We start from the raw sequence: 21,814 nt of genomic DNA, 5'->3' as shown, positions 1-21,814 counted from the left end.
CCTGCCCTCTCCCATTCCCCCCACAACTCTTGCTGTTACTTTGATGCAGTTTGCTATGAAATGTCGGCTAATCGTGGCTATTCTGTCTGATAGCTGAGGTTACAGAAAAGCTTTGTGTTGCAACCTCAGCCTCTAGACCCCCCTCCAACTCCTAAATGTCACTTGGTGTCCTCTTGCCCACCCCCACCTCTAGCTCGCAAAAGCCTTTTTTACTGCATTTCATTTTTCCGATACCCTTGGCTATAACCATGGTTATCTCTCGCATTGAGAAAATAAACAATGGAAGCTGTTTGATTTATAAACACCCAGTTTCTTCGTAATTTACTCGATATATAGCTATCTATTTTGTAAAAGGGGAACCCCCCTTTCCATCCAATATTATAAAAAACTACTGAATGGAATAACCTCAAACCACAAAAGGGCTGCGAGTCAATGGTTTGTGCCCAAGTTGTTTTGCCCCATGTCTAAATCCATCCAGCGGTTTGGGCTGTGCGGTCCGGCAAAAATAGACCTTTTTTGTCCATGAGAAAATGAATGGCGAGTACGCTGAAACTGTGTTTTTTTGTTTTCTTAATAACGTTTTTATTTTTTAACAAATCTTTCCCCAACTTTGCAGTCTGGGGGAAAGGAGTGAGGAGGGAGCCTGGGTGTTTGCAAGCGTGTACCTAGTTGTCGTCACAATTTCAACCAAAATTCGTCACACAAGTCAAAAGGTAATAGCAATTCATTTTTGAGGTTTCCTCAGGGAGTCCAACTCACCTTAACTATAGGTGGCGACAGCCGCCCTATAATATATAAACAACACTCCTCTTGTCAGGTCTACCACATACCCCCACATTGGTAGACAAAAAGAACTGCCCGAAGCATTCTTTACACTTTCTGTCTTTGGACTCTTCTTTCAGTACAGCATACACCCAAACTACTATCTCAATTCCACGGAAGGCACTCCGGCACATACAGATACTTGCAACCTCCACCAGTCAACACTGTAGATTTCACATCTGCCTCTACCCTTGTCCCCTGACAACCACCCCTCCTCTTTTCTCACAGAGCCATGCACAGCGGGGCCAACAAAATGGCAGAAGGGTGCTTTACAAGACTATTTTATTATTCTTATTAATATTATTATTATTATAATTTCCATTATTAAGATTGTTTATCACAGTCTTACTATCATTTAGCGCTTGGTTAATAAAGTATAATCCTACAGAAAAAGGCCACTTTTACTTTTGGCTATTAGGTGCAGCAATGTTCCTAATAGCCAGACCGTACCTATAATTAGAGGGGGCAGCGCCACTTGGACCCTGAGGGAGCTTATTAACCACAGACCCGGATTCTCCATTCAAAAATCCCAGAATGCACAAAGGATGTAAAGTACTGAGGTGCAGTCTGGCAGTCTGCCAGATCACACATATTATCAGAGGAGTGGGAGACCACTTGGATACTGAGGGAGCTGATCAGCCAAAGACCCGGAAGCTCCAATCGAAAAAACACTAATTGCACAAATTGCTGTGAAGCGTCCAAAGTGCCGAAGCGCAGTCTGGAATTCAGTCAGACTGCATGTGTATTCAGAGGAGGAGACGGCCACTTGAACCTTGGGAGAGTTGATCAGCCACAGGTCCAGATGTTCCATTCAGAAAGCCCTGAATTTGTGAAGCACAGAGTGCCAAAGTGCAGTCTCGCAGTCGGCCAGCCTGCACATATGATCAGAGGAGGAGACGGTCATTTGAACCTTGGCATAGCCGATCAGCCACAGACTCAGAAGCTTTATTGAAAAAGGCCTGAACGTGCAAAGCACGCAAAGTTCTGAAAGTGCAGTCTGGCAGCTGTGAGGGCTGTGATTGCCTGCTGAGAGCTGGGAGTCTAATATACTTATTATGCTGGAGACACTGCCCAGAAGATCTGAAGTTCCGTTAACGGCTGCCACCCAACCTGTTCACACGTAGAGGGGATGAGCTCACTTCTGATCACAACCCCCGCCCCCAAGCGGACTCTATCAGATGGCACTGACTGATTTATGTCCATTTATCCTCTTGTGAGGCTTTTGTTATTGGAACCTTCAAGCACTTAAGCACTACATTCATTGATGTGGCAGGCTGTCAGACTACATGGCCATCCTGCCAGACACTCGGGTGTGCCCCCATTGCTACTTGCTCCTGTTTTCATCAGAGACCTATTTATTTTCTTTCTACCCAGGTGAAATGTCTAATAAAAGGAAAAGGTGCCTTGATCTATCCCTCCCAGAACGGAAAAAGGAAGTGACCTCAGCCCTGTAACCAGTAAAGGAAGCAAGTGATTTAATAAATGAAACTGAGGTACTGTTGAATGATTGTGACCCAAAGGTAAATGAAAAAGAAACTGACAAAGCACATCCAAGTGTTCACACCAAAACAACATACACACAATCTATCAGCCAGGAAAATCCATTGCTGAACACGGCCCTTGATGTAGATTACCTATCACTTTTTGAACTGCCTCAGGGTGCTCAAGAAAGAGGATGTATCCTACTGAAAATGATTCAACAAAGGACACTCATGTAATAGTTGCTGAAGGAATCTCTCTTTCAAATAGATGATCTGCTTCAAGCAACACCCCTAGATGGTTGCCAGGTGATCCCTGTAATGCATTTGCTGCTTTAGACACACAACCCTGTACTGCTAAACTAATAGGCAATCTTCATGTTTCACATCAAGCAAAATGCCATTTTTCCAGGACTGCTGGACAGTGACCATCTAAATCTTGTAAAAGAGTAGAGAAAAGTGTTAAAGCAGGTTTGTTTTATGCCACTGTTTAATTATTGTAGTACTGGCTATAGCTGTAATTGGCAATCTAATATTGAAATTATTCTGTGGCTGAAAGGAGAGTTGACTAAAATTTGTAACATAATTAATTCTTTAAGCGGGAACCTACAACTCCTAAGTGATGATCTATCAAGACCCAGGGACCACTCTCTAGGGGGGAAATATCCCCAACAACAAGACCCTGCCTAACTATATTGCAGAGAGCAATTACACCTGAGGAAGACTTTAGCATTACCAACCCGACTGAGGACAGGAACATAGGAAAATACCAAATACGTATCTTAATGCTGATGCAACCTTTTCCCTCCTTTTAGAGGGTAGAAGCAATTGTTAAAGTATTATTCATCAGAATAATTCTAGAGAGTCAAAAACCTGCAGTAAAAAAAATGACACTATGAATGATTCAACTATAAGTCTTCCTATGCTTTTAAGACTAGTACAAAGCCTGCCATTATCTCTACAGAGCTAGCATTGGATCAATCAACCTTACAGCCACTCAGATGATTACCTCCTCATGCATTTGTAAGACAAAGCGGCCCAAGCTTGACCAAGGAATCAGGGAACATTTAGAAGCTCTGATCAACAAACCATTGCATTGGATTCGGAACACTAAAGGCTGTTTAGCAATCATCCGTGAGGACATAATAGAGGATCAATGATTCCAGGACCTCTTTGATCTGTAAAAGGATATAATCAAAGTCACTTAAAAAGATTTGGCATTAGTAGAATGGTTGTTGGCCATTGATTTTAAAACTCTGCCATCCGTGGGATCATATATTTGTGTCACCCAATCATACAATAGAACCTTTTCCCCCCAAACATCCTTTCCATGCAACTAATTTACATTTATATTAACAGGTTGGAAGAGCATGCCTGTCCTCCGGATAGACTGCCATGAAGGGTGCACCAGTCTACAGATGACACAGCACTAAATTCCATAGAGTGAAACGGTCTACCTCACCTCGGTACACAATCGTCCCCTGAAATAACCCTGCCTACCCTACACAATGACTCACCACATAAGATCCTAATGTGGAACATCACAGGGATTAACAGTAAAAGGGGCGGGCAAGTCTGGCAATCCTGTATAGCATGGCATCAAATCATAGTTTCTCAGCCCCAGCATCCACCTGAAGTGTTTAAAAAGGTACCCGAGTGGAGGGTTCTGATGAGGAAAGACATGAAACTCAATGCTATCATCTCCAGAATGTGCCTATCCCTCAGACTAGCCCCTACCCAATTGTCACAATCCTGCGAAATTCTATCTGCTAAATTCCAGATAAATAATTCTCAATCACTCACCATCCATCTAATATACAGACCGCCGGGTCCTCTTGGCAGTTTCGAGGAGGATCTGCATAATATACTTTCTAACAACCTCAAACCAACCTCTCAATTACTCCTATTAGGGGACTTCAATATAGGCTTTAATGACCTGATGGACAAAAATGCTACAGATATAGCTAACACAATCAAGGCATTAGGCTTGTCTCAAAAAGTCAATAAACCCATCCATTTGAAGGGGAGAACATTGGATTGGATAGCGGATTATAACTGTGCAGTTACTATCTCATCCATCACACCTCTTTCCTGGACAGACCACTCACTGGTGTCCTTTCACTTATCCACGACCAGACCTACTCCCACTGCCCCTCTACTAGCGCCACCTTGTCTAACAAGAAACAAAAAAAGTATTACAGTTGATAAAGTATTCCCTGCGATCCTTCCCACTCTAAATGCCTTACCAGAAAATCTAGATCCTAGCATCCTAGTCCATGAATTCAACAATATCATGCTCACTACATTGGACACAATTGCCCCTCTTAAACTTAGATCTAGCAAACCCAAAGCCCACTTAAATAAATGGTTCACACCACAACTTAGAGACCTACGCCTTCTGAAAAGAAAAAGCGAAACCAACTGGAGACTCTGCCCCTCCACCGATAATAAAGCCAAATTAACCTTGCTCTCTTCACACTATAAGAATGAAGTCTGCCTGGCTAAACGTAATTCTTATGACGAGCGCATTGCCAAATCCAACTCTAGCATGAAGGAACTCTTCTCTATACTAAAAGAATTAGAGTCTCCTATAGCTACACCTGACATCTGTACTAAGGATAAGTCCTGGTGTACAGACGTCCAACAGGCATTATCGAACAAAATCAACATGCCCCAAAATAAAATCCAGCACAAAAAAGAAACATTGAATCTACAGCACTCACTTAAAAACCCTCTGCCTAGCGACCCACCGAAGGCACGCGACAATATCTTCCATTTCACAAAAATGTCTACTCTGGAAGTAGACAAAATCACCCTTTCATTGAAGCCTTCTAATTGTAAAGGCGACATCTGCCCTGCGCAACTAATAAAAGATGCTGCCAGGGAACTATCTCCGTTCATTGCTAAATTGATTAATGCCTCCTTTACTTCAGGCTCCATCCCTGCTAACCTAAAACAGTCGTGGGTGCTCCCTCTCCTAAAAAAACAGACATTAGATCCCCTCATCCCTACCAACTACCGCCCCATTACCACTGTACCATTTTTACTCAAAATATTGGACAAAGCTGCCTATAACCAAATTCAGAAACACTTAGAATGGCACAAACTTCTAGGAGACAGACAATCTGGTTTCCGCCCACTATACGGAACAGAAACTGCCCTTATCGATTTAAAATCCCAAATTGATGAGCTGAGAGACAAAGGGAAGTCAGTACTTTTGCTCCTACTTGATCTCTCAGCTGCATTTGATCTTGTGGACCATAAGATCCTCTGTAGACACCTTGATTCTGCCGCTCACTTCTCCACTGAGGCTATCAGATGGATTGAATCATTCCTGAGCGAGTGAACCATGAGAGTTTTCTCTCCATCGGCAGCTGCAGACCCTACCCCTATCCTGTGCGGTGTTCCTCAGGGTTCTTGCGTCTCTCCAACTCTATACAACATCTTCATCAAGCCCCTGTTTGATGATTTGGACCATCTGGGTATCATCTATACCAATTATGCAGATGATACACAGATTCTCCTCCCGCTTTCTGGGGATCATAGCAAGGACACGGAGTTGGTGAACAGGGTATATCTTATCATCCAGGCATGGATGGCCACTCATGGCCTATGCCTGAATGACGATAAGACCGAGTTGATAATCTTGGGAACACATGCCAACATCAAAAAACTAGGTCAGGAATTTTCCTCATTCAACATCGATGGAAATACCATCAAAGTCTCCAAGGAAGTAAAAACCCTTGGCTTCTACCTAGATTCTACCCTGTCCTTTGATAAACAGGTAAAATCCCTGGCCTCCACCACAGCCTACACCTGCAAGCTGATTAGAGCTGGCAAGCCATTCCTCTCTAATGACAGCTGTTTGATCTTGGCCAGAGCCTTAATACTATCCAGAACTGACTACTGTAATGCCCTATACATTGGTGCTAATAAAAATACCATCCAGCGGCTCCAAACATTACAAAATAATGCCTTGAGAGCAGCAGTTGGCATAAATAAAAGAACCCATATCTCCTCCATTAGACGCCATCATAAATGGCTGTCTACTGGTAACAAAATACAGCTAAAGACGCTATCACTGACTCACAAAGCTCTAAATAACGCTGCCCTTAGCTACTTTAGAGATAAACTTCATAGAAGAATCTCTCTCAGACCTACTAGAGCTGGTAATGCTAATTGCTTGGCAATACCTAGATACAGACTCACCACAATTGGTGGTAATAGCTTCCCAGTGAAGGCTGCTAAATCTTGGAACCTACTGCCACTAGATTTAAGAGTAGACCAGCCTTACCCGCTTTTCCGAAAAAATGTCATCAAACATCTCATCTCTACTGACCCCTAGTCTCCTACCTCTAGGCCTACTCCGTACCTTGATCAGTTGAGTCTCACTCGCCTTATATTCTCATTTAAACTCTGTGCCTCTCTGTAACTTGTATATTTGTACATTGCATATTTTTGTAATCACATAAGTCTTTATTGTATATCTTGTATATTTTATAACCATGGATACTATGTAAGCTTTTATTGTATATACTGTATTTCTTGTAACTATGTAAGCTTTGCATTTTCTTACTGCTGCACCCTGTTACTTACGGGTCTGGTGCGCAATAAAAGTAAATAAACAAACAAACAAACAAACCAACAAACAATGTCACAGTAAAAACAATTCGAGACTAATCAATGAGATTAAATGTAGCTTAAGATCAAATTGTCTAATGATTTCTCAATTGAATTATTTCATCATTATTTGAGACCTAAAAGGCTTAGCGGAGATTGATGAGTATTATTAGCATTTGAAATATTAATTACCTATTATGATAATGTGCCAAGAAAGGGGAACACAGTTCTGAAAATTGTAGTTTTCAACCACTACCTGGCACCTCTGGCCCACTGCATTGCTCCATTCTGCTCTAACTTTCAGTGTTATGCAGATGACACCCAGCTCTCCTTCAGGCTCCCCTCAATCATCTCTGCTTCTTCTCTCATACCAGACTGTCTGGCCGCAATTCAGGTGTGGTGTGCCGCTAATGATCTCTGCCTTAATGCCAGTAAGACTGAGATCCTCCTCTTCGGGACACCTGCTCCCTCCTTTCCCCTCTCTCTCTGGCCGCCCACCCTGGGCCCTCGTCCTGCTCCTTCCTGTGAGGCTAAGAAGTTGGGTGTCATCTTCGACTCCACCCTCTCCTTCTCTCCTCACATCTCTGCTGTCTCTAAGAAGTTACACTTTCAGCTGCACCTCCTTAGAGGTATTCTGCCTTTTATCACTTTCCCCCAGAAGCTCACTTTCTCCAGAGCCCTGGTCCTCTCCAAGCTGGACTATTACAACAGCCTCTTTCTAAATCTGTCTGTCTCTACTCTCCGACCCTTACAGCTTATGCAGAACAGGACTGTGAGACTTGTCCTTGGCCTATCTCTCCAGCTCTGAAATCTCTTCACTGGCTCCCGTGGCTGCAAGGATCAACTTCAAGACCCTCTGCATCATCCACAAGGCATTCTGGGGCCTGAGACAGCTCTACCTCCAACTGTCTCTTCCAAAACATTTTCCTTCTCCAGCTGGTTCAAACGGATTTTGTTGAGATGGCAAAGAACGCCAGTTGGCAAAGTTTAAACTTCTAAATGCATCAAGGCTGACATTTGCTTAGATTCCATTCCTAAACCGTTAAGTATATCAAGACCTCATGAAGAAAGACAAGACGATGGATGAACTAGGACAATGGGAATCCCTTGAACTGGCATCTGTGTCCAAAGATCAACATAGCTTCTGGCATTTAATTTCAAATATATGATGCTAGACTCACTAGCAGTATGTGAGCTGGAGATGTCTACAGGGCCTCATCAGGGGTTGGGCAGAACAGTAAACACGCAGCAGTAACACTATTACCGCCGCATTATCGCTCCACCCAATCCTGAGTTTGGGCGAACCTCAGAGCATTCACCTCCAGCTTTGCGCTGGAAGTGAATGGACTGACATTCGGCCCATTTTCGGGGCAATTACCACGGTGCAATTACTGTGGCGCAAATACCACCACGGTAATTGTGATGAAAATGTCCCATTGAGTCCCATGTACTAAAATAAATTGGGATTTACTGTGGTACTGCAACTTGTGATCCAGCGCTCATAGTGCCGGACCAAATTGCGGTAACACTAATTGCTTTGGGTAGTATCCCGGCGGATTTACTGCCGGGATACCACCCACTCGTGATGAGGCCCAATATCTAGAGATGACAGGTTTCAAAATTTAGTGAGTTAAAAGAGGCAAGTAAATGTGTTTAAATCGTTAATACAAATAAATATTATTTTGAGTATTCTACCCCGTTAATTGTAATTAAAGTACGAGTTAGCACAGTTTTGAGGTCACAAAAAAGAGCAAGTCCCCCTGGGCTTAGATAAATTACCTATTGCTTTTTTAAGAGCCCCTTACATAAGTACTTTAAACAAATGTCAATATGTTGAACACCATGGGCCATGTTCCCTGGAGATGTAAACAGGCTGAAATAGTTCTGATATTTAAAAAAAGGGGCCAGGCTATCACCATGCACCCACAGACCCACATCTCCAATTGATAGCATTTTAAAGAACAATGGTAAGGTTCCATTAGAACGTTCGTAGAAATGGTTTCACAGTAAAAAATATTATTTTGGACGTCCATGTGGGTTTTAAGAGAGGGATGGGCACAAGTGATCAGGCCATTTGTTTGTATTCACTATTAAAGGTGTGATCACCCTTTCCCTTTCTTTCTTTTGAGCTCTGTCTGCACCATCCCAGAAATGAAAAGACAATGGGCCTGATTCCTGGAAGTGTTTTATAATGGCACAATCCCATAGGAAAACGTTCTGGGAATCAGGGGAATGTGTTGCAATGACTTTCCCTGCGAAGCATCGCCTATTTTTCATATGCTATGAACCCCTGATTCTTCGCGCGTGAAGTTCGCTGTTTCATATCATAACACTGCTCTGTATCACTGGCGTCTTTAAAATGCAAGGCTCTGGCAGCACAAATAAAACCCAGCCCCTTCAAAATGACGTGCAGCGCACCCCAACACAGAGGAAAGAAGCCATGTATATTGCTTTATAGATTGCAAAACTGCCTTTGACTGTGTGGACCGTAAAGTCAAGTGGAAAGTGTTAATCAGGTTGAAGAACATCCTTGTAGCAATCCAAAGCTTTTATGAGGGTAACTCTGCAGTGGTAAAATGTGGGTACTATTAAGAGTCGCATCCAGCAAGGATGCGTTATTGCCATCCCACTTGTATTTCCTATGGTAATGATCTGTCCATTATAATAGTAAATTTAGAGGCAGGTGCGATCAGAATCTCCCAAAGAAAGTTAGAAATATTGTTAAATGTGGACGATGCGGTTTTCATCTGGAAGTCCAAGGCGGGATTTAAGAAACATCTAAAAATAGTATTAGAATTTGAAAATTAAAGGAAACAAAACTACTAGTTAACTTAACCAAAACCATGGCCATCGTCTGTCGTCCGGCATGCCGTAGAAATGCAAATTTACAATTGGAAGTGGAGCCTCTGAAGGAGGTGAATTCCTTAGCACCACAGAGGTCCACAGACATGTGAAATCAACTGTTCTGACATCCCAGCAGGTATAATGGCTAACAACACTGTATAACACCATGGGGCACTAAGCAATAAGGAGAACAACGACCCAATAAAACGCGTAGAGAATCAATGAAATTAATATAAATTACAAGGATATATCAAAGATATTGTAGAGTAAACAGAAATGTTTGGGATCCTGAAGAGATAATAGGGGAAACGTAAAACAAGAACCATACAAACACTTGCATTAATGAACAAACAAGAACAATCGAATTGATGGATACCTAATGTAGAGGGTGAAGAAGCAGAAGAGATGATGACCAGGGTTGAGAATCAAATGAAGAACAAGGATACCCATAATGTAGTGTTGAGTCAGTGGAGAGCATTATGCATTGACGATGCGGGCGCCAGTATATAGAGACAGGGTATGGAACCAATGGGGTGGCAGGAATCCTCTGGAGTTTACAGAGAGCCACTTGAGAGAATGGAGAACAAGCAAAGAGAATAGGGGACCCAAAGGAGAGGATGTGAAAGCACTGAAGGATATCACCAATTAAGAGCATAGAGATTTCCTAGATAGAATATACTACTAAGGGAATGGATCAGAAAAACAATGACGAACGCTGAGAGCCAACAATGAGCAGAAGTAAACAAAAGGTTATATCATGGCCAATTGAAAAGTCAGTGGAGCAAAGCAGCAATCTATACTCTGAGTATTGGACAATCTAACAAGTAGAGCTGAGGTGGGTGGCAGCATTATAAGTGCAAGACATTATGGGATTTAGAACATTATGCAAGTCATTGGGCCTCATTACGGGTTTGGCGGTAGCCGTGCCTGTAACAAAGGCACAGCTGCCGCCAAACCTGTGATTTCACCGGCACCCGTGAATGGGCAATTACTGGGTCATGCTGAATTCGGTGGACAGTAAGTAATTGCCCATTCGCGGGTGCCGGCAATAAGGGACTCCCCATCCCTATTCGGTCCCATAGGGCCGAATGGGAATGGGGAGCTTGGATGTACCGGCACCGTTCATAACGGTGTCGGGTGCATCCACGAGTTGTGCTCGCGGGTGCCTCACTGCCCGGCAGGTCGGAGCACAACTTGTAGCATGGCGGAACAGTAGCAACGGTTGTTGCCATACTTATAATGAGGCCATTGACATAAAGTTAGACCTCACACATGAATGCTTTGTGATAAGCACAGAGCAGGGCTAACTGCACTTGCCAACTCTGCTGAGCAGGGAAGACCAGGGCGAGACCTAGACATTACCTGATGATGTTAGCAGCTGCTTTTCTCTCCTGCGTTAACAGCTCCGGGTCATGGATCACTTCTTCCAAGAAACTGATGACCTTATTCTTGAGCTCCTCGTTAGTTTCAAAATCCTAGGGAAGAAAGGAAGGAGTCAGCATGCTGAAGGATGAATGCAAGCCTGGGCATGGAAGGGGAGTCACTACCTTTACCTCCTGCCCCTCCAAACAAAGGCTTCTTTTTCACTTTCCCTTTCTCCAGTGTATTGTTCAGAATTCTTTCATTTGGTGTTTAATTTTGTTTATATCAAGTCGTCAATCCTTTCCTAGACATCGCTCTCACTCATGCTCTCGTCCCATCCCATTCCCCCCTTCCAATCCTAACCAGTCCTGCTTTCAGTGGTTTGGGATGTGTAAGTCAACACAGTATTGTGGAAAATGACAATAAATCATACTATAGAATGGGCTCAGTTTCCCATAACACAATGATATGAACCCAGGGAATATCTAATATTAATGAGTGCATTGTTTATTATCTGGCTGCATGAAGGTGCGCGTACGACATGCAAACAGCATTATGGATTGCTATCATTTCAACAAACGCATCTGCTGGGATATGCACGTGTAAGTGTCTTGCCAGTTGTCAGGCCGGGACGAGGATGACTGTCCAGGAGTTACGATGAATGTCTTTGTTGGAGGTTTGGGTTAATATCAGTGATCTGCCCAGGGGCCTTGGGGCTAAACACCCATGCGTGTGGACTCTCCATACACCTGAGGTCCAGCTGCATACAGCCCCCCCTGACTTCCCAGGAATTACTCAGTTTCACTGCCTCCAGACCCCTAATGCGAATGCTGCATCTCAGTGGAATCTTTGACTCACCTCTGTCAGTGGCCTCAGAAGTGCAGCTCTACGACAGTGGTTCCCCTGGTCACTTAAGCACTAAAGTAAGCCTCCATGCCAATAGCCTCCATACTCATGAGTCGCAGTTTGGCATCAAGCACACAAGGCACATCTCCATGTGAATGGCACCCCATTTCCCAGAGGCATGGCTCAATGACAATGGTTCCCACATACCCATCAGGCACTTTTCTATGTTGACATGTGTGAGTCTCAGAAAGTGCAGCACACCCTTAAAGTGAGTTTATGCTACGCTGCACGAGCACCAGAACTAGAAACAATGGGACTCAGGGCAGAAAGTGCATACGCTTTCTCCCGAAGTTCAAATGATGAGTGATCATGTGAAGCTCACAGGGGAGTGAGGTTCAGGGCTGCAGAGATCAAAGGGGAAATGAGCAGCTGGCCTGCCTGCAAAGGAGTTAGAAAGCATCGCCCTGAGGTCCATGGGCATGTGGCGTGTCACAAGAATTTAAATAAATAAATAAATCGATGAACTGAGAGTGTGGGGGTTACAGCAAAGGGGGACATCTACTGAACCGCAAAAACATGTTCCCTTAGCAAACAGAAAACATGGACAAGGGTTTGATTGGGCTCTTGGAATGGGGTTAGGGCTTCAGAAATCATCCTGCCTTCCGTGCGGACCATGGTCCTCAGTCCGTCCCTCTACCCCCCCTAGTGCAGGTCCCCCTCCTTGGCAGAAAGCAGTCACTCAGAGTCTCGGGGGTCTACAGTGTCTTGCACCTCGAAGGAAGGATGTCTCTGGGGAGGCCTTGAACATATCAGCATCTGACATTGGTCCTTCTGGTCTCCCCCTCGAAGGACATCCATCTAGTACCTTTTGGTCATCTAACAGGGGTCGTGCAAGTGTCTACATGATGAGAGTGCAGTGGTTATGGGGCTTCCACTCGTAGAGACGATGGGAGAGTTGGCTTGATAGGCCGAATCCAGCTTTGGTTGCCATCTTATCCGGTCTCAAAAACTGAATAATGGGCACGATCTCATGTTTCTCCCATTCCCTCCTTTCCACTTCCCATGCATGCATGCATGCATCCATCCATCCATCCATTCAAATAGTTTATTTCGTATCAATAATCCATACAACTTACATAAAAGCACATTTCATCACAATTATGTTAAAAGAAACAAAATGTTCACATCCATGTATGAACACCTCATAGGAAAAGGTTAATATAAAATAATATGTGAACGCCCTATAATTACAACAATACAATAAACACTTGACACACGTCATTAGCATACAGGCAATGATGCATTCCACTTCTCTCTACCTTGTCCTGCCTTTTTCCTCCTTCTCTCTGTCCTTATTCCTGCTCCTCCTCTCCCTCTTTCTTGTTTTTTTCCTCCCCCCTCTCCTCTCTTTTGTCTTTATGTTCTTTCCTCCTTCATTTTCACTCTTCTTCCTCCTCACCGTTTTGACACTTCCCCTCTCCTCCCCATATCTTTCCATTCTCTACCTCCTCACCAGTCTGCCATGCTCTTGCCTTCCTCCTCTCCTACTTGCCCATGTCCTTCCCCTAAACTCTTCTCGACCCCTCCACTCTTCTCCCTGGCTCTTCTCTACCTCCTCCACTCTTCTCCCTGGCTCTTCTCTGCCTCCTCCCTTGCTCTTCTTTACCTTCTCCACTCTTCTCCCTCGCTCTTCTCTACCTCCTCCATTCTTCTCCCTCGCTCTTCTCTACCTCCTCCATTCTTCTCCCTCGCTTTTCTCTACCGCCTCCACTATTTTCCCTCACTTGTCTTACCTCCTCCCCTCTTCTCCCTCGCTCTTCTTTACCTCCTCCACTCTTCTCCCTCGCTCTTCTTTACCTTCTCCACTCTTCTCCCTCGCTCTTCTCTACCTCCTCCACTCTTCTCCTCACTCGTCTTACCTCCTCCACTCTTCTCCCTCGCTCTTCTTTACCTCCTCCACTCTTCTACACCTCCTCCACTCTTCACCCATGCTCTTCTCTACCCCCTCCACTCTTCTCCCTCGCTCTTCTCTACTTCCTCCACTCTTCTCCCGGGCTCTTCTCTGCCTCCTCCCTTGCTCATCTTTACCTCCTCCCCTCTTCTCCCTCGCTCTTCTTTACCTCCTCCTCTCTTCTCCCTCGCTCTTCTTTACCTTCTCCACTCTTCTCCCTCGCTCTTCTCTACCTCCTCCACTCTTCTCCCTCACTCGTCTTACCTCCTCCACTCTTCTCCCTCGCTCTTCTTTACCTCCTCCACTCTTCTACACCTCCTCCACTCTTCACCCATGCTCTTCTCTACCCCCTCCACTCTTCTCCCTCGCTCTTCTCTACCTCCTCCACTCTTCTCCCTCACTTTTCCATACCTTCTCCACTCTTCTCCCTCTACCTCCTCTACTCTTCTCCCTCGCTCTTTTCTAGCTCCTCCACTCTTCTCCCTGGCTCTTTTATACCTCCACCACTATTCTCCCTCGCTCTTCTCTACCTCCTCCACTATTCTCTCTTGTGACTTCACCTCTTCTGCTCTTCTCTTTGTGCCATCAAGGCAGCCACAGTAAGTCTTGCAGTGTGGGGGTTATCAGCACACAGATTAGGCAAAATACTTGAAGTTGAAAATGCAGCGCTATGCACTATATGCAACCCTGACAAGCAGCACAAGTGGGCATTGTTGATGAAGGGTGTTGCTGTTTATTCATTTATTTTGAAGTTGTGTAAAGCCCCAGATTAAAGTGAAATCACTTCAAGGTATGAGGGCGGATACAATACAACTTTGGTTTACAAGGCTGATGCACTTTATGTGAAAGGTAGCGACAAGAAGTAAAGCAAACATTTAAATGATCCCAACAGGTCGACCTGAAGGGGCAGACCAATGATTTCTGCTCTGCTGCACAAGTAGAAGTGGCCACAATACCTACAGTAACTCGGATAGTACACATCCTTATTTTATTGTTTGATTGAGCATTTGTTAGGCGCCTATACAACAGAATTGTGCTTCAAGGCGCTACAAGTAGCCGAAGCCTAAGTAGCTGAAGCTTACATACATAGAGACAATCCAAATATGCGGGGCAGAGTTTTCTTCAGAAAAGGCAGATTTCTTATAAGCATATTCTTCCAAATTCTCTGCAGATTTTAGAAATCACTTGCAGATTTCAAGTTCTTGGACCGTTCCAGCAGAGCTCCCGTCTGCAACTATGGAATTTCTGATTCTGCAGAAACATGATACATATTTGTGCCGATGCTCACGCGGTTTCCCATAGGGCTTGGGCTCATTACACATTGAGGCTGCTGTTGGATGTGAGGTTGGGATTGCTCACCTCCATCCCAGAGAATGGATGAACACCACACATTTCTTGGGTCTTGAGCAAACCTTGGCACAACCTCAGCTCTCTACACAAACCTGCCCCCAGAGTGGTCCACCCTGAGCCATTGCTAATTCCGTGCCATCTGCCTTCCCACCTCCCATTGGCACTCCCATGGGTCCAGGAATGGACGTAATAGGAGGGGATCTGTTTGTGTGTAGGGTTTTGTATAGGGTATTGAATTGAATTGATATTTTATTTCTATCGCGCTCATACACAAGTGTTTCCGAACACGACAAGGCCAGGGAGGGGAACAGGGGAGAACAAAACAACGATCTTACTTGGCCCAGTGACATTGAGAACGCGCAAGTGTCGGCTGTAGATCCAGTCACTCGGTATGCAGTGCATAGATCCGCTTGCCTAGTGTGGCTGCTGGAGATTGGCGGTCTTCTACAAATTTACATTCAAGTAGAATGCAGTGCAAGATGGTGGTCGGGACACAGCTTGCCCTCTTAGTGGATTGCCCATTGGAAGGTGAGGCCGTGTCTCCGACACCTATGGCACGGCATGCCATATTGAATGTATTAGCTATTGAGCACTGAGATATGGATTGAACAATGATAGGGACAATGCTAGACCCTGTGGAAAAGAACACACGGCTGGCACATTGGTGAGGCTTGCAAGCCCAAGAACCTCCACAGGGAAAGATACAAGCAGCCAAAGAGCCGTGCCTCTCATCCCCATATGAAGTAGCGGTTTGCATAGAACGACCCTACTGCTCAATGCATTGGCGGCTCTCATTGGCTATGAAATACCTCACAGGGCCCTTGTTCATCCAAGGCTTGTGAACTAGTTCTCTGGCATGACCATACGTCACTAGCTTCTCCCTATTTTTCATCAGTTTTGTCTTGAATTTTCACACACTGGGAATCGGGTGACTACATGCCCAGCCATAAGTACTTTAAAGCAACCTTAAAGATGTTCCTGCTGATCCTTGTATGCTCATTGGAATATGTGTCTCCCATCGCCCCAAGGAACTCTCAATCCCATTGTAGGAGGGTATTAGATATTGAATACATACTATTGACATTTGGCTGTTTGTCAACAGATCCAACATGCCACTGAGATATTTCCTGATATCAGTGTTCCTCTGTGAAGCGTCCCCTGTATTAATGAAGTATATCTTCACATCAATGTTCTAGATACCTCTGAGGTATGGCTCCATGTCAATCTCTTACATTCCTCTGAGGCTTGGTTATGGCTCCATGTTAACTTCCTTTGTTTAGCCCACTTTTAATGTGCTACATACATGTGAGGCATTACCCCATGTCAATGCTCTACATACCCCACATGAATGGCTCTGTATCATTATGATATATACCTCTTAGCTATGGCCCTATGTCAATGGCCTTAACACCTCTTCAGTATGCTTGGGTTTGGCTCCACTTTATTGCCTTAAGTCCCCGCGAGGCACAGGCGCATATCAATATCTTGCATATCTCTTAGGTATGGCTCCATGTCAATGTCCTACATACCTCATAGGCATGACCCCATTTCATTGCCTTACATTCCTGTGAGGCATTGGTCCCTGTGAATGTCTTACATGCCTCTTAGGTAAGGCTCCATGTCAAAGTCCTACATACCCCTTAGGTTTGGCATCATGTCAATGTACTATACACCTCTGAGCTATAACTCTATATCAATGCCCTCTGCACCTCTAAGGCATGGCACTGTGTCAGTGGCACCCACATACCTGAGAGTGTTTGGATACCCAGTGCTTCAACACATTCAGTACTCTGTTGGTGGCTGCTCGCCTGATGACAAACTCCTTGTCGCCATTTCTTTGGTCTGGGGGGAACCCTACAGAATGCAGGTTAAAAAAGCAGACAGCAATTTGATTAGCAGAGAGTAGTCCAACTTACAGCTATGTCACTCCATACATGCCAAACACGCCACACCACAGTTGAAAGATCTTCAGGTAGACCTGTGTTATCTCAAAGCTGCCATATCCTCCAATGACCTTTATATTTCAATGGTAAGACATTATAATACAGAGCATCTCAGCAGAAGGAGGACCACAAATAGTGGCGTTACGCGACATGTAAGGGGCGCATACTGGCACTGAATACAGAGGGCGGGCTCCTGGGTGAGAAGTTCTCCCGAGAGAAGGTGCTATTTGAGTACGCCCTCCATACAGTCACGTAGCGGCTTGGCCGTGATCTACCTGCGGTGGCTAAGGACATCCTCCTGTACTTCTCCTTGGTCGGGGTTCCCTCATTAGCCCCAGCTGTGGCTATGGCAAAGGCTGATGTGGCTGAAAGGCCGCTGCGACCGCCTTCGTGTTCCCGGCAGGAAGTCATCACCACACCATTATTGTAGGAGAATAAGGAGAAATCTGGAAGAATAGAGAACATCATCGACTCAATACACATTACGAAGGATGGAGCCATTGTCTCGAGAGGTCATGATCACAGGGGTCCTGGCAAAAAAGCTTCGAGGGCAGGAAAACGGATATCTTCATTGGTCATTTCTGGGGCATTGAGATCGGTGCTGTTAGTGTTTAGCAGTGCTAGAGCCTTGTGTAATAGGAGATGTGGCATTAGTCAGGGGCTGTGCAATTAATGTCTCCATATGGATGGGCCCTGGTCTAAGGAGGGATGGTGGGTTTGAATTTCCTGGAGTCTGGAACATGGTTTGTTGAGGGCTATGTGAGTAGAGTCTGTTATGGCAGGGTCCTTACCTAATAACAATTGTGGAAAATGTGCCTCTCTGGAGGAAGGCCCTGGTCTTTGTGGGACCGTGGTATTACAGTCCCTTGGTGTTTCCGGAGCCAAGTAATTTATGCCCGCTGTAGTAGGGCACTGGTGTACGGAAGGCTGCGGCATTAGGCCCTCTGGCAGAGTGCCTTGTTGCTGGGATTATAGCCACCTGTCCTAGGGCCCTGGGTACTGATTCATTCTGGTAAACATTGTATATGGTGGCTGGCACAATGCAGAGGGTGCCCTTTACTTTTACCTGAGGTGCTTTTGCCTTTGATGGCTTTTGGAGTGGTTGGGGACTTGGTGGGCGATGCCTCGGCGTCAGCCTCATCACTCTGCGGTTGCTCGTTGTCAGATTCCTCCCGAACAGAGACCTCTGAGTCTGCAGGAAAGAGAAATTACTGGGTGACAAGTCGCCAATGCCAAGTGTGCAGGGCACACCATACCAGAGAAGAGCAGGCACGCTGCTATCACCCAGGAGCTCAAGAATCACATGCCAGACAGCGTAAGGGAACAGCGATACTCTTAATGCCAAGGACCCAAGAGCAGCACCACCCCAACACTAGAGACACTTGATTTACAAAAAGCCCATGGAAGGGAGAATTCCCCTTCCAATTGCTGAGTTCACTATGATGCCAGGTGGTAGGTCTGGGTTTGGACTTCTTTCTCATGTGTGTTGCATTTCAACTACAGGGATTGTTTCTGGTGGAATGGGGCTGCCCTTGTCGAATGAGCTGTGTCCACCCACCGGTACCGACTAATATGAATGATGCAAGGGCGGAAGAGCTGGAATTACAAAAAGAGCCAGGAGAGGAAGCCCGCATGTAGGCTGCAGAGTTGGCCCAGGAGGCCGTGGACATACCACAGGATAATGCAGTAGACAGAAAACGCGCACCAGTCCACGGACACAAATGACCCGTGTCTGTTGCAGGAGGTTCATTCTAGCCAATGGGATCTTTCTTCGCTGGTGAGGTAGAGCTCCCCAGAGAAAGGCAGGACCATTCATATCAGTGGGGTACCGGTGGGTGGACGCAGCTCATTGGATAAGGGCAGCTCCATTCCACCAGAAACAATCCCTGTAGTTGAAATGCAACACACATGAGAAAGAAGTCCAAACCCAGACCTACCACCCGGCATCATCACGCCTGATATACACACTAGGAAGAGCAGCCTCCCTCACGCAGACAGGGACACCCGTGAGATACATAACTTAAGAGAATACCACCCCCTTGATACTCTGGGTTATATCCCAAACATCCCCTTCTTTCCTGTACAACTGCCCTCCTCATCATGGCCTTTTGTATCTTTGCGTTGCTCCTGTCCCTCCTAAATGGTCACTCCTAACTGTATCTCACCCCTTAATCAGTCTCAGTAGAACCCCAGCGACCTCTCAATGCAGTCTCTGCAGCCAAGCACACTCTCCAGAAACCAGTGCAGGCTCTTCTCGGCTTCACCCATGGTTTTAGCTGACCCTTTACCCCTTAGTAAAAAAATGGCCCTTCAGTAGCGAGCCCACTGATCCGTGTAAATACAGACCTTCCGCACAGCTCGGCGACATCAGCGCGTCCTTTATCACGGTGTACAGACCTGACCAAACACAGCCCTTCAGTTCAGACCCCACCTCTAGTAGATACTCTACTGGTACATATGATCCTGCCACTCAGTGCAGTCTTCTCCCTTCAGTGCACCCTTCACTCCTCTGTACAACCCCTGCCCTTAAGTGCAGTCCCTATCCCCCAGTAGCGCACGGACCAAAGCCGTCAGCTCTTCATTGCAGACCTCATACTTCAGTGCAGAACTTACCCGTCAGTACAGATCTTAATCTTAAGTATAGACTTTACCCTCTTGGGGCATTTCCACTCCACTCTGTAGTCCCTGCCCTTCAGTACAGATCCTGTCCTGTAGTACAACCCCTACCCTTATAACACACTGTACCCTTCTTTCAAGAACCCACATTGCACTGCCCTTAGTGCCACCACAATTCATTAACACGCTTCAGAACCGACTGTGCCCCACAGTACATGCCCTGGTTCCCCATTACAAACCTCACTACTCACAACAGACTGTGCCTTTGGGACACCACCCCTCATAACATACCCATTCCCACACCCCATGCCCTCTCCTCTTACTCTGCCTGTGTGGGCCGGACTCCTCAGGCCGGTCTGCCGGCGCCTCGCCATCGTCGCTCATCTTGTTGGCATAGGTACTGGACACATACAATTTGTTGATGTCCAGTGAGGTCTTGCTGAAGGGGGAGACGGAGGAGCACACCCCAGTATAACCGTTTGAGGAGCAGCTGAGGGCAGCCAAGTCCAGGGCTTTCCCGCCAGTGATTATTGGGATGTTCAGAGATAGTTTACGTCGGCGGCTGGGAGACGAAGACTTGGTGATGGCCAGCGGTGGAGGGGAGGAGAATTTGCGGTTCGCTCGGGGAGACTTTGGCGGCTCACCATAAAGAAGCTTGTTGTTCTGGTTGCTGGCAAACAAGAGCTCCAGTGATCTGATGGAAAGACACAAACAATCAAAAGTGTGCTTCCTTCCTTCTCCTAAAACCTCAGGGGACAGTTTAGAGGCTTATGAAATTCTGGGCAGCCCCTCTAATCCTTGTGTCTACTTGTGGGAACCTTGATATGTTGCAGCTAATTTCGCAAAATGTTACTTCAACATGCACCAGAAGTGTATTGTGTTTTGTGTAATGTGAAACAACAACTATTCTCAGCAGATGTCAGCAATTGACCGAAATGTACTGCAGGATTTTTTTTACAGCAACCTCCATTGTTTCAACGTTGATGGACAGGAGGAATGAATAATCCTCTTCTTCCCACTCCTCCCCACACCCACAGAAACCTACCTTTGCAGGCACTTGAGCTCTGCCCACAGTGACCTAACCTTGTTCTGCTGGAAGAAACAGATCGCCTTGGACACTTGTGGTTCAGGGTGATTCAGAAGGCCAGGGAGACTGGTGGTTCAGGGTGATTCACAAAGCCAGGGAGACTGGTGGTTCAGGGTGATTCACAAAGCCATGGAGACTGGTGGTTGAGGGTGATTCAGAAGGCCAGAGAGACTGGTGGTTCAGGGTGATTCAGAAGGGCAGGGAGACTGGTGGTTCAGGGTGATACAGAGGGCCAGGGAGACTGGTGGTTCAGGGTGAATCGGAAGGCCAGTGAGACTGGTCGATCAGGGTGATTCAGAAGGCCAGTGAGACTGGTGGTTCAGGGTGATTCAGATGGACAGGGAGACTGGTGGTTCAGGGTGATTCAGAAGGGCAGAGAGACTGGTGGTTCAGGGTGATTCAGAAGGGCAGGGAGACTGGTGGTTCAGGGTGATTCAGAAGGGCAGGGAGACTGGTGGTTCAGGGTGATACAGAGGGCCAGGGAGACTGGTGGTTCAGGGTGATTCACAAAGCCATGGAGACTGGTGGTTCAGGGTGATTCAGAAGGCCAGAGAGACTGGTGGTTCAGGGTGATTCAGAAGGGCAGGGAGACTGGTGGTTCAGGGTGATACAGAGGGCCAGGGAGACTGGTGGTTCAGGGTGAATCGGAAGGCCAGTGAGACTGGTCGATCAGGGTGATTTAGAAGGCCAGTGAGACTGGTGGTTCAGGGTGATTCAGATGGACAGGGAGACTGGTGGTTCAGGGGGATTCAGAAGGCCAGGGAGACTGGTGGTTCAGGGTGATTCAGATGGACAGGGAGACTGGTGGTTCAGGGGGATTCAGAAGGCCAGGGAGACTGGTGGTTCAGGGTGATTCAGAAGGCCAGGGAGACTGGTGGTTCAGGGTGATTCAGAT

At 46.0% G+C, this 21,814-nt stretch overlaps 1 protein-coding gene across 1 annotated transcript in view; it reads right to left on the bottom strand.

The window, feature by feature from the left end:
* Nucleotides 1-21,814, bottom strand: part of RASGRF1 (Ras protein specific guanine nucleotide releasing factor 1) — a 670,043-nt gene that overhangs the window by 111,770 nt on the left and 536,459 nt on the right. The window contains exons 15-19 of the mRNA XM_069624182.1: nt 20,156-20,526; nt 18,283-18,408; nt 17,492-17,662; nt 17,021-17,127; nt 11,127-11,239 (exon numbers count right to left, since the gene is read on the bottom strand). Coding sequence (XP_069480283.1) covers nt 11,127-11,239; nt 17,021-17,127; nt 17,492-17,662; nt 18,283-18,408; nt 20,156-20,526 — 888 coding nt within the window. The remainder of the gene's footprint in view (nt 1-11,126; nt 11,240-17,020; nt 17,128-17,491; nt 17,663-18,282; nt 18,409-20,155; nt 20,527-21,814) is intronic.

The sequence above is a fragment of the Ambystoma mexicanum genome, chromosome 11 (genome assembly GCF_040938575.1).
Source record: "Ambystoma mexicanum isolate Mex_15411 chromosome 11, UKY_AmexF1_1, whole genome shotgun sequence".
NCBI lineage: Eukaryota > Metazoa > Chordata > Amphibia > Caudata > Ambystomatidae > Ambystoma > Ambystoma mexicanum.
The sequence above is the reverse complement of the archived record's forward strand: the minus strand, read 5'-3'. Positions and strand labels throughout refer to the sequence as shown.